This window comes from Sabethes cyaneus, chromosome 1, assembly GCF_943734655.1.
Source record: "Sabethes cyaneus chromosome 1, idSabCyanKW18_F2, whole genome shotgun sequence".
Classification (NCBI taxonomy): Eukaryota; Metazoa; Arthropoda; class Insecta; order Diptera; family Culicidae; genus Sabethes; species Sabethes cyaneus.
This window is the reverse complement of record NC_071353.1, coordinates 165,172,252-165,185,319: the sequence shown is the minus strand read 5'-3', so window position 1 is coordinate 165,185,319 and position 13,068 is coordinate 165,172,252. Positions and strand designations below refer to the sequence as shown.

General features: G+C 42.0%; 1 protein-coding gene across 1 annotated transcript in view; it reads left to right on the top strand.

Annotated features, from left to right (window-relative positions):
* Window positions 1-13,068, top strand: part of LOC128744005 (integrin alpha-PS2) — a 165,378-nt gene that overhangs the window by 93,228 nt on the left and 59,082 nt on the right. Inside the window, exons 4-5 of the mRNA XM_053840744.1 lie at window positions 1,590-1,719; window positions 12,020-12,081. Coding sequence (XP_053696719.1) covers window positions 1,590-1,719; window positions 12,020-12,081 — 192 coding nt within the window. The remainder of the gene's footprint in view (window positions 1-1,589; window positions 1,720-12,019; window positions 12,082-13,068) is intronic.

Genomic DNA, 13,068 nt, shown 5'->3' with positions numbered 1-13,068 from the left:
ATCAAAGCAAGCCGGTGTTGTTCCATTTACTAGGTCAAATCAAATATTGTGAAAATCGCTGCCTACCCTTTTCCACGTGGATTCATGCGATAGATATCAACCGAAATCGTAAAAAACGAGCTATTATCAGTCGGAAACCGCGTGGTAACGGCGGATATTGTAAACACCCACCCTTTCATTCCAATTGGCCAGTTCCAGTCCGCAACCGGGAAAATAGTTTCCCCGCAGCAAGAAGGTATCACGACAACATGATAATGGTTCGCGTCCTCTGCGCTGCTCAAGGACGGAACGACGAAGGTGGGACCAGCTGGGGGAATGATAAATCGGATGACCCATTAACATTTTCGACACCTTTTAGCACTTTGGCTCTGTCTCGCTTCCTTGTAACCATACTTGCATCATCATCATCGTCATTCTCTTCGTTGCCAGCGTGTCATTTTCGCGTTTAGAACTCGCGTCCATTTTCGATCCGTTGGTGTCATGTTTCGCCGCTGGCGATGTGATTTGTATGTTTGCTCCAATTCCTGTCTGTTTGATGTTTCTTTCGTGAACTAGCCGGTAGTATGTTCTACTAAAATGTTACATAATTTTAGAATTTCACATATAAACAGCGAATCACAGGTGACATTTACTTTTCAAAACAAACTAATCGTCGTTCGGTTGTTCCACTATCATCGTGACTTGCCACCTAGCCAACTTCGATTCGACATTTCCCATTAGAGAAACATTAAACTTTCTTTCGACCGCAACCGTGCGCATCCGTTCGTCCGCACACGGAACGGAACAGGCTAGGCAAGCCCGGTTTACCCGGTTCAGTCGTTCAATATGGGCAAATCAAGTGCCACAGCCAGGAGTCGGTCGGTCGATCGATCGCTCGCTCGGATGGTACACAGCGAAAACAACAATAAAATCGCATTGTTTTGACCATCTAGGGCTCTTGCCGGCCGCTCGGTTGGTCGGTCGGTCGGTCGGCATCGGCAGGTCTTTTTTCTCTCCTCGGCCGCGGTAGCCGCTTAAGGTGGCAGGAAGACCTTAAGGTTGGACACGATCGGTCGTTGTCGCTTTTGCTTGCTGCTGCTGTTGGATGTTTCCGCCACGCTTCGACCCTCCCAACCATCCGTGCAGGTTGACACAGAAGAAGTTATTTGTCCGGTTGTGGGACGCGATGATACCGTTCGATACTGGTTGCCATATTTGAGAAACGGTCAGTTTTTTTTTCTGTGCGCTCCGTTTCGCCGATGTCGCTGTGGATCTTCGGACTTTTTTTTCTTGCCAGTGCGAGATGGCGTGTTGTGATTTGTAGGATCGTGGCGTTCGAAGAATAAGAGGACTTAACACTTTGAACTTTCGACGATACGGAATGTAATTTTGATTAAGCTCAATTTGTTCGAGCGCTATCTGGGATCGGATGACATTTTATCGGGGCAAAATGCCTGGTGCATCTCCCTTCGTCACTGGTTTGGCGACCTACGAAGGCTGAAATGCTTCTGTATTTCGCTTGGCACCGAAGGAATTCCATCAAATGTCAGAAACGATTTTATTTTCACATGAATTAACGCATTTTTTTCCTTTCTTTCGTCCGTTTTCAGGCATGTGCTCCACGATACGTCTTTCATCAGCTGCAACCCCGGAAGGTGGAACGAGTGGAACCGGTGGGAACGTGCTACATTGCCCGGAACAATATGCAGCAGTTCGACGAATATTCGCCTTGCCGAACAAGTAAGTTTGAAAACAGTTTTTAAAATATCATTCATCATTATCACCCTTAACATCTTCACCTTCGGGACTTCAAATGAAAGTGTGATAAATATTTTAAAATATCAGAACACCGTTTCGAGAATTAAGACCAATTTAAGCACTCACACGCAGCAGTTGTCGGTTCAATTTCCGTTCAGTCAATTTAATGTGGCCCAGGGGTCCGTCTGTTGCACTCATTATCACAGCAGTTTTATTCGACTGACAAAAAGCGCTAATGTTTTTTCGCTGTTTTCTAGCATCATCATGATGCTCCCATTTATTTCGGATGAAAAATCTTCACCACGTAGCCGTTGCTTACCGGTCATAAATCAGCAGCGGCGGTGGTGGTTGTGGCGGTACTATTTTCTAGTCCAACGAACAAGCCTTCACTTGTTGCCACCTCTCGGGAGCATAGAAGCTGTGCACGAAATGCACTTATCTTTCCCAGCATAGGTCGTCCGTCTAATCTCCGTACCGTGCCGTGCCGGGGAACCAGCAGGAAGCTTATCGCTTGTCTGCTTGCATGTTTAATATAATCGTTCGCTTCGCTATGAAAGGGAAATTAATGTGCGTTGATCTGTTTCGGAGATGCTGCGATTACAAGCAGTGCTAAGTGCGGAAGGCTACCGAAATGAGTTGTAAAACGCACCTCACCGGCTAGCCCGAGAGAGCGATGAACCTTCCGTTGCCGTGCACTTCGAATTGTGATGTTTGTTTTTCCTATCCGGAGGATCGCGCACCGTGCCTATTAATCGTCGCATCTTTCCGGTCTGGTTTATGCCGGTGGCACCTTCAGTAGCACAGTTTTTACCCAGAAGTTCATGACTCTGATTTCAGCAGAATAGCCTCACTATAACCATAATTTACGAGTTTTGGTTTGTTGTTTTATGTACTTTGGGATTTTTCTCCGAGAAAAATCATAACTCCGTATTGCATCACGATACCGGGTTCGTAAATTTTGTCTTCTCCCTGACATTAGTTCGGACAATGTCTTAATTCTGTCACATTTCGGTCGTTAGATGCCGAGCAGCAGTGAATCAGAACTCAGTAGGCGGGTCAAACTGTCGTTCGTTCAAAACAAGAGCCCCAACATCAAACGGCGGAATTTTATAGCGCAGATTATGCTTAAAAAACTATTAAAAACCAGGACAAATGGCAAAACAACCACCGTCGCGTATCTAATCGCAGTCTATTCAAAGAAATGCCTCTATCCGTCCATGATGGCTGCCGGCGAAACGCCGGGCTTGCGCTGAAAAGATGCAGTTAGAGCATTTCGTTCGATTCTCTGGGAAAATGATCATCCTCTCTGTCTCTGTCTTTTTGTAGCTGTAGTTGTTGTTGGGTGTTTACGATCAACTTTTAACGAACCGACCTTTTATTACGATAGATGAGTACTTCACACAAAATATCGTCCATCGTTTCAGCGTCCTTCTGTCCTGATTCGCAGGCAGCTGGCTTGGCGGGCGATACGATACGAATTCCGGTCCATTGTTGGCTGTCCCCCTGCGGATTTATAACAGCAAATAAACCAGAATTTTATGACTTGATGAGTTTCACGTTGCTCGCGCTGCTGATCGCTGGCGGTCTCGGTGGAGACCAAAAGGGCAGCGCCGGCCGGATTAGGCGGTAAGCCGCGAGCTAAGGGGACTTCTTAACTCTGGTATCTTCCCTCCTCTCCCCTACCACGAGGAGTTTATTCGCTGGGCTTTATGCAGCGGGTGTCCGGAACTCGAAACTAATTGATTTAACACGGCGAGAATTCTTTGACTGCCTGTCAATCTGAGACATTTTCCGAAGCAAAACGATTCGAGAATAAAATTTTTGTGACCGTTTGGAGCCAGTGACGTGTTTGTGGATGACAGATCGTGATCAACAACAGTCGTTACTATTGTTATAATAGGGCTGCTGTATTATTGCCGAAATCATTCCTGAAGGTTGGGAACAATAATAAAGTTGTAGAATTCGTACCTTACACATTCCGTAAGTTGATTGGTCGTTCGGGTTGTCTGAAATCAAAAAAGGTCGAAAACATTTTTAGTAAAACAGTAACAACCATCGGTGATGGAACGAGAAAATATTTAATTTAGCTAATTGTACTGATTATTCTATATTTAGATATAGATATAAATAAGATACCAATATTGACCCCGGTTTTCTTTTGCTTTTGTCATATTTTAACTTTGCTTCAGTTTTTTGGCGTAGGACTACGTCTTTCAGGAAGGTAGCTGGTACTGGGGGTTATTTCAAAAAATCTATCTCGAAAAGTGGTTTAAAGTTTTAAACGCTAATAGTTTAGCGATTTCCAAATCGATGTCTCATATTTGTGCATCAATCGATCGGAAAATCTACGCGTCAACTCAAATAAAGAACGTTGCCTGCTGAAAAATTGAAAATAATGAAGCTTTGTCCAACTACAACTAGACATGCTCGCTTCGTGATTGGTTGGAAAAGACAGCATCAAAGTTTTAACGTGTTTTAATAATGACAAAGTCGCCTCGTCTCAACAAGATTTCTTAAGAATGCGAATAACTTACTTACTTACTTTACTTTAGTGGCAACGGTCCGTTACCGATCCTGCGCCGAACGAATTATGGCCCTCCAGTACCGGCGGTCCTGGGCTGCCGTTCTCCAATCCCCACGAACAACAGCTGAACGTGTATCGTCTTCGACAGCACACACCCACCGGGTGCGGGGTCTGCCTCGGAGTCTACGGCCTCTTCCTGGTTCTCTGCTGAAAATAGTTTTGGCTACTGTTTCATCGGGCATTCTGGCCACGTGTCCAGCCCACCGCAGCCTGCCACGTTGCACTACCTTCACTATATCAGCATATTTGTATACTTGGTACAGCTCGTGATTCATGCGTCTGCGCCACACTCCATTTTCCATTTTGCCACCAAGTATAGATCGCAGAATTTTACGCTCAAAAACCCCAAGCACCCGCCGATCAGTTTCCTTTAGCGTCCATGATTCGTGTCCTTAAAGGGCCACCAGGAGGATTAGTGTTCTGTAGAGCGCCAGTTTTGTGCGAATTTGCAAACTACGGGACTTCAGCTGGCTACGTAATCCGTAGAAAACCCGATTCGCGGCTGCAATTCGTCGTTTCACTTCGCGGCTTGCATCGTAGTCACATGTCACGAGTGTTCCTCCACTACTTCATATCGTTCCCCATCCACCTCGGCACCAACACCACTGCCTCCAGTAAGCCCCAGTCTCGCCGCTTCCCTTTCAAAAGGCCTGAAGGTCTCTACCACTGCTCTACGGTTGATTCCGATGAAATCGACGTCATCCGCAAAACCAAGAAGCATGTGAGATTTCGTGATGATAGTTCCATTCCTTTCCACGTTTGCTCTTCGTATTGCACCTTCCAAGGCGATGTTGAATAGCAGGTTAGAGAGTGCATCCCCTTCAGTCCATCCACCGTCACGAAGGCAGCTGAGGCCTCACCCGCTATCCTAACGCATGATTTGGATCCGTCCAGCGTCGCACGAATCAGCGTATTTAGTTTCGTCGGGAAACCATGTTCTAGCATTATCTGCCACAGCGCATTTCGTTTGACTGAATAGTACGCCGCCTTAAAGTCCACAAACAGATGATGTTTCTGCAAGTTGTACTCCCGGAAGTTGTCTAGTTACTGACGTAGGATAAACATCTGATCCGTCGTGAAGTCACGAAAACCAGCTTGGTACTCGAGACGAAGGACTTCATTAACGGTCTCAGACTGCAGAACTGGATATGGGAGAGCACCTTATAGACAGAATTGAGCAATGTAATTCCTCGATAGTTTTTACACTCGAGTCATCCAACCATCCAACTACTTCTGCGGCATTTTTTCTTCCTCCCATATCCTGACAATGATCCGGTAGATTATGCTTCGTACAGCCGCATGCTCCCTGCTTTTAGAAGTTCAGCCGGGATACCGTTCTTCCCAGCAGCCTTACCGTTTATCAGCTCACTGATTGCCTTCTTAACTGCTGGTACTGTGTGCATACATTCTGCTACCTACACACTCGCGAGTGTACAGCCTCATAGCAGCTTTCTGTACATCCCGCCCGCGAATCCAAAGCTTACGAGCTGTCAATAGATCGTGAGCACGAGCGACACACCAGGATGTATGGATACGGATTTTACTTTACTTCTTTTCTTCTTCATTTTACACCCTCGCTTAAACACGCGGGTAAGTGTGCGAGCGATGATAGGTATCAACTGCTGGGTTGCAATGACGAGTGTAAGCAACGACCGTGGCTGATAACCAAATAACAAAGCAAAGCAAAGCCTAGGTGCTACATTTCGTTATCGAAACTTGACCTTCTGTTTTTTTTATATGACAGACTTCGCAGCCAGCTGTTAGAGTGCAGTACAATTGCAGGGCCACGCAGTTGCCACGACCCTATTGACTCTAAGAGCCTCTCCCAGTCGGGATTCGAACATATGACCACTGGTTTATTAGGCTAGCACCATACCTCGAGGCCAACTGGGAGGTGATAACTATATAAACTATGGCAAAAGCTTGTCGCAGGGCATGAGAATATCAGAAAAGAAATCCGAAAGATATGCTCATGCATGTGTGTTCGTTTGAAAAAAATCGTGAGAGAAAATTGGACCACACGAATGCGGCCTTCACAACACTACGTTTCAGTTTGCAAATTCTCATACAGGCCGGACTCGATTATCCGGGGATTCGATTATCCGAGTTTTTAGACTCGATTATCCGGGTAAAAAAATCAGAGGGGTTGCGTAGAAGACACTACCGCATATATAGGTGACGCAGGACTACATAAGTCTCTTTATAGTGATAGTAGCATGTATTCATGCTTGTAATCATTCGATTCTTCATATATACGTGCTATATGCAACATATAGACATGCTACATTTGGGGCGAACCAACCAACGGTTGAAAGCCCCATCAAATAGTAAATAAATAAATAAACATGCTACATGCGTTGTATGTAACATTTATCAAAGTAGTAACATTGCATACGTTCAATTCTCAAAAGATTGTGCATTTGAAAATAATTTAACAAAATCAAGAACACAAACTATTGATTTCCTGCTACCTTACTGAAATTAAAGATTGTTTTTATTGCCCATGGTTCCCCAGGTTGAAGGGATTTTACCAATTCAATTCTATTTTATCAACAGCACATCTTTTCACTACACGTCTAATGAAACGGCAAGCATGCGTATTCATACAGAGCCGTATAATAACCGAACACTACAGTTGTAGCACATTTTTCCAACACAGATATCAAATTCACCGAGGTTTATTCGTCTCGCAGTTAAGAATTTGCGATCTGTCGGGGCAACGAATTTCTGTCATTTTGTCTGGCACACTTCCCTAACACAGACATCAAATTGGACTAGGTTTAATCGCGTTCGTAAGAAATCTGTTGGCACGAGGGGGCTTTGTCACTCTTTCTGGCGTACTTCCCAAGCAAGGACATCAAAATGGTCTAGGTTTAATCGCGGTGTTAAGAAATCTTGTTGAAATGAGGAAACTTTGTCACTTGTTTTGGCTTACTTCCCAAGCACAGATATCAAATTGGTATAGGTTTAGACATCGTAAAGAATCTTCCAACCAATCACGAAGCGAGAATTCTGGTAAAACATAGATTCATTATTTTCAATTTTTCAATAGTTCAGCATCAAAAATCCATACTTTTCTTCATTTGGGTCAATTCTTAGAAGATTTTCCGATCGATTGGTGTAAGAATATTGAAAATCGATCGGGAAACCACTGAGCTATTAGCGCTCAAAACCTTTCATTTTTCGTGACGCGTGCATTTTTCGATTTTTTGGAATGACACCCTATCTCAAAACTTGCCGTAAGACGTAGTCCTACGTCAAAAAAAATATTTTTTTTTCGCTGATTTATTTTAAACCCAAATGTTATAATTTTCATGCTACATGATGATTCCAGCTAGACAAGCATTGATTAACCTCCCTAAAGCTACAAGGTTCCTTTCTTATATCCCTTTTATCGGCGAAAAAAACAAAAATAAATCCTGCGATGATGATCAATATTTTTACTTAAAAATCATCATCACCATCATCATTATCATCATCATCATCATCATCGTAATCATCAGTATAAAAATTGCAAAAAAGGAATTTTATGACTTTAGGGGAGATTAATCAATAATAAAAAATCATTTATAATACCTCAATATTGAAAAACATAACGTACAAAAAATAATATTGTGCCAAAAAAATCATCAGTGGAAAAAATCGTAAGAAAGGATTTTTCTGACTTTTGGAAAGATAGATCAATAATAATTAAAATATTTCTGATACCTAAAAGTCAAAAAACTTGACATACCAAAAAAAATTTGTACCAAAATTGATGATTCGATTATCCGGGTGATTCGATTATCCGGGCTGAAAATAAAAATGAGCACCCGGATAATCGAGTCCGGGCTGTAATACAAAAAACAAAGTTTTTTGACGTAGAACTGCATCTTTGTTTACTATACTGGGACTGGGTAGCACTTTGTGAAAACGAAAATAGAAGTGTAACGTTTGAATGAAAGATTTCAAATACTAATAACTACTGAAACTGAAACTGAACAATTTATATGTCGTTGGATAGATAAAATGACCAGCAATTTTATGGGGGGACTAGAGAGCAATTTTAAGGAAGGCGTAAGAGGGCGGGCTCCTATACAAATGAGACATAAATTTCCTCATAACTCGAGAACTAATCAAGCAAATGGAATCAAATCTGGCATGTGGGGGTTTCAGAAGGCAAGCATTTTTTCTATGGTGAATTAAGACCCCTCCCCTCTTTAGGAGGGGGGACTCCCATACAAATAATATACAAATTTCCTTATAACTCTAGAACTAATCAAGCTTTGGTGTACTGAGACCCTTTTCCTTTCAAAGAGCGGGGGGGGTGGGGGGTGGGGTGGGCATCCATATAAGTAAAACACAAATTTCCTCATAACTCTAGAACTAATCCAGCAAATGGAACTAAATTTGACATAGGGGAGTTTTAGAAAGGAAGGATTTTTTCTATGGTGTACTGAGACCCATCCGTCTTTTAACAGGTGGAGGCTCATATACAAATGAAACACACATTTCCTCATAACTAAAAAACTAATCAAGCAAATGGAACCAAATTTGACATGTGAGGGTTTTTGGAGGCATAAATTTATTTTATGATGGTTTGAGACCTCTCACCCCTGTGGTAGGAGGATAAGGATTCTTATACAAATAAAACAGAAATTTTTGCGTATGTGCCATATTTTCTGCTATGTAACAAGTGGTAAGCTGTGAAAGTAAACTAGTAAAACCTTCTCGGAGCAAAAGACAGTGAATCGACGCCGCCAACTTACGTGCCTTTTGCCATTCATGTCAAAAGAGAAGCACATTCGAATGACACATCATATTTGCGATGAACGTGTTTTGGCTTTAATGTTATTTGTAACCAATGGCGCTTTTAAAGGCCACAAGCGAGTTAAAGTAAGATTATTGAAACATGTCAAGCTACGCATAATCATACTCAATACAATAATCTGGGCTGGTCATTCATTACTATTTCAACCTTTATGATGAACACAAGTGATTTTTAAAAGAAATCTCTATGTCTCAATAGTTGCAGGCGTTGTACTTATGAACCCCCGTCCACGTATTTTCAAAGCCACCATTGCATTCAATGAAGAATTGAATCTGAATATTTCGCTCTTCTCTTTTAAACATGCACTTAAACAATGGCACTCACAGATTCTTTTAAACATACATATGCCAGAGATGCAGTTTACATTAGTCTTTGGTCTAATGATCCAATATCCTCCTACGTCACCCTTTCCTATAACCCTTAGGGCTGTATATCTTGTAGTTTTTTTCAATTTTTTATTCAAACTTAGCTGATATTTCTTCGAATAATTTTCGAATACATATTTAGTTACAAAATATACCAATATAAAAATATACATTGTGGAAACCTTGAAGAAGCTCCAAGTCGGGATCGAAACGTTGGCGTTAAAAGAAAAATTCAGCTTCTACAATTATTTAATGATTGCACGGACAAAATCCCAATCATTCGATACATATACTGGGTGTTACGTGCTTAGTGCCGAAGATCAGAATTAATGAAAAATCCTTCTACACTTATAGCCAAATCTCAATCGTTACAGAGTTATTAAACATTTCTAGTTTTCGGTTCATTTTACTTTAAATTAACTCTGGTACAAAAACTACGCTAGCTAGCTCAATTCCGTTACTTTTATTCGAAAGGTGAGAAAATTCGGTACTAAAAATTGTTTTTAAATCTCCTACTTCATGAGATTTAGTAACTTTTTAGAAGCAAAAAGCATTGAAATAAGTGTTTATCCAGACGTTTTTATCGAATTTCTCCTAAAAATGTGTGATAAAACTAGTACTAGTGCCATTCTACTATTAGTTCTTTGACGTAAAGCGCCTACTTTCGTTGCAATTTCATTTTAAATGTATGATTTTGGGTGTTAAATTAGTATCTAAAAACTGCTCGAACTCATACATCACGCATAGCACACTAGATCAACGCGTGCGACGGACACGGTTTAGACGCATATGGAATACAGTTTCGAACCTGACTTCTCGGGTCTCGCTGGGACGTTTCTGAAAGTATTAAAATGTATTCTCCAGAAGGACTCGCAAACATTCACCTTTGTTATGGATTCACTAATTGTGTAGTAACAAGTAACAACAGCTCCATAGAAGTATGGTTGTAAATTTTCTAATCGTCGGTTACCTAATGCAAGTAAGTGAACACAAATCCAGAAGTGTTGGTTTTGTTGCACAATGCTTTTAATTCGGGGACGTCTTTGACAACGCACCGTGCGTCGCTTCCGAGAAATACCGTTGTTTTCAACGAGGCTTCGAGGGAAGTCTCAGCCTCATCAGCAAGTGGCGTTGGCGATTGACCGTAAAACTTTGCGGACTGGGGAAAATGATTTCAAGACAAGCACAAGGCAAATTGCGGCACAGTCCTTTGTCACCATGGAGCTGTAGAACGTGCTGAACCGGGTAAAAATGCATCCTTTCCATACTACAGTTTCAAGAGCTGTGCTGCCAGCGAATAAACCTAAGCGTGGAGGCGAACCCTCAATTTATGAAAAACATTGTTGTTGTTTTTCATACGTGTCAGACTGTGTTCATCGCACGCGGTAATCTAGTGTGCTATGCGTGATGTATTAATTGTTGCAGTTTTCAGATATTAATTCAATACCTAATACGATACGTTTAAAATGAAATTGCAACGAAACTGAAAGAGATAGGTGTTTCACGTCAAAGAACGAACTGGAAAAAGGCACCAGAGCTTTAACTTGGTAAATAACAGTAAACAGAATTATCACGCATTTTTAGGACAAATTCGATAAAAACGTCTTAAGAGACACTTATTTCAAAGCTTTTTGCTTCTAAAAAGTTATTAAAATTTATGAAGTAGAAGGTTTAAGAACAATTTTCAGTAGGACATTCAGTTCCAGGAAAACTTGACGTAATTAAAAAATAATAATTTGATCGGTCCATTCGGTAAAGTTATGTTAGGTAGGCTGGTTTTTATCTTTTCGTTAGTTCGATTTTCGAACAAAACAACAGTGTGCTTAAATAACAAATTCAAAATATTGAAACTAATTAAACAATGTTTTTCAAAAAACTCGAAATTATTTTCGTTTCCGATTAATGAGATATTTTAATTATTACCCTACCACTGACTGCTGGATCCTCCAAAATGTACTAATGAGGTTCTACAAAAATTTATCACATATGAAACCAACAGAAACTAAAAATTCCAATAAATATTTCACCTTCATCCTGTTTCTCCAGGAGGGCATCAAAATGTGTACAAAGTATCAATTTGTACTGACAGTCACAGGGGAAAAGAAAAGTAAAACAATGTGTTACACTTTACAGATGTAGTTTGCTGGTGGGTTGATTGTTACTTCGAGAGCACATGAAAACGATGCAATCGCCTAGCCCGGAGGTGGTGCATAGCGCGATTACGAGCAGTCAGTCAGTCAGTCAGCTCAGCCCAGCTCGAGCAGTCTAAGGGGGAAGTACTGTTAGAAGACATTCGACAGTTTCTTCTCTTCCTGCGAAACATCCATAAACATCCGGCTCAGATGTCGTTAAATTCACCGTAAAGTGGCGGATAGAGATTTTCGAACATATGTTTCAATTTAACTTTAACCGTCTGGCTGTGCTCTTAGTTGTAGTTGTGTACGTCTTAGTTTATTTTTTTTCCCCTGTCTTTCCTTTCGTTCACTGCGCGCTTAACTCAATTCCCTATTTCTTTATTTCCAGTGTACTGGGGTTATCATCGGCAAGGATCATGTCAGGCCGGTTTCAGTGCCTCGCTGACTAAGGTAAGTGGAAAACTCTGGCATCTCGAAATATTCCCCGGCCGGCGAACGGCCGGTCGGGCTGGGTTTTACTGGTGAACTATCCGCGATCCGGGCGACACTGTGCGACGTTTTACGACCTTTCCCGACTTGCAGGAGTTTCGTGAATGTTTCTTTTATTTTATTCTGTCTCTTCCGTGCCAAGCGGCGAGTCCGACCAGGCATGTCTATCTAAAACGCGCACAATTCACTCTGCTGGCTGCCTGCGCTGCCACGGTGGCTACCGTTTCTTTTCCATCGTGAGTCTGGCGACGAAAATCATGATGTTTCAATTGGATTCTTCCTGACACGGGAGGCAGGGTTGAACTACCTAACATCTTTCAGAGCCTTGATCGTTAATTTTTTCGACGAATATTTCAACCCTGGTTTCGAACTGGCACAACCTTTTTGCCAGCCCACGTAACAACATCGAACCGCGCGCACACCCATCAACCAGAAATGCAGATCGTTTGTATTCCACGAATTTATGCAAATCCAAATATCACTGGCTGGCTGAGACAAACGGTCAGAGGAGGACCCCTGTTTTGAACTGGGACAACCGATCGACATGATCGGTTCCCCCCGCGATGTATGTATGTCCGTATGTTATGTTGGTTCGGAACTGCCGTCTTTCGAAAAAACAAAAACAAAACCCACAACAAGCCGGCCGTTATCTGCGATAGCGCGACGTTCCCCTGGTGCATATTAATTTCGCCATAAAGTCCATAACTTCCTGTGGTGGAGACCATCTCCCACAGCTACATTAGAAGCCGAAACCGATCGGTCCGGCATGCAAACATTACGCTTAGCTTATCGATATGGACACCGCGGGAAAAATTTGTCTCTCCGCTTCCACTGCATGTAATTGAACTTGACAACTCTTTTTTTGCTGGTGTCTTTTTTTTTTCGAGTAACCCAAACGGTTTCGATTCCCACCCGATCGATTCGTCCGATCGACAGACCCGGGGTGAA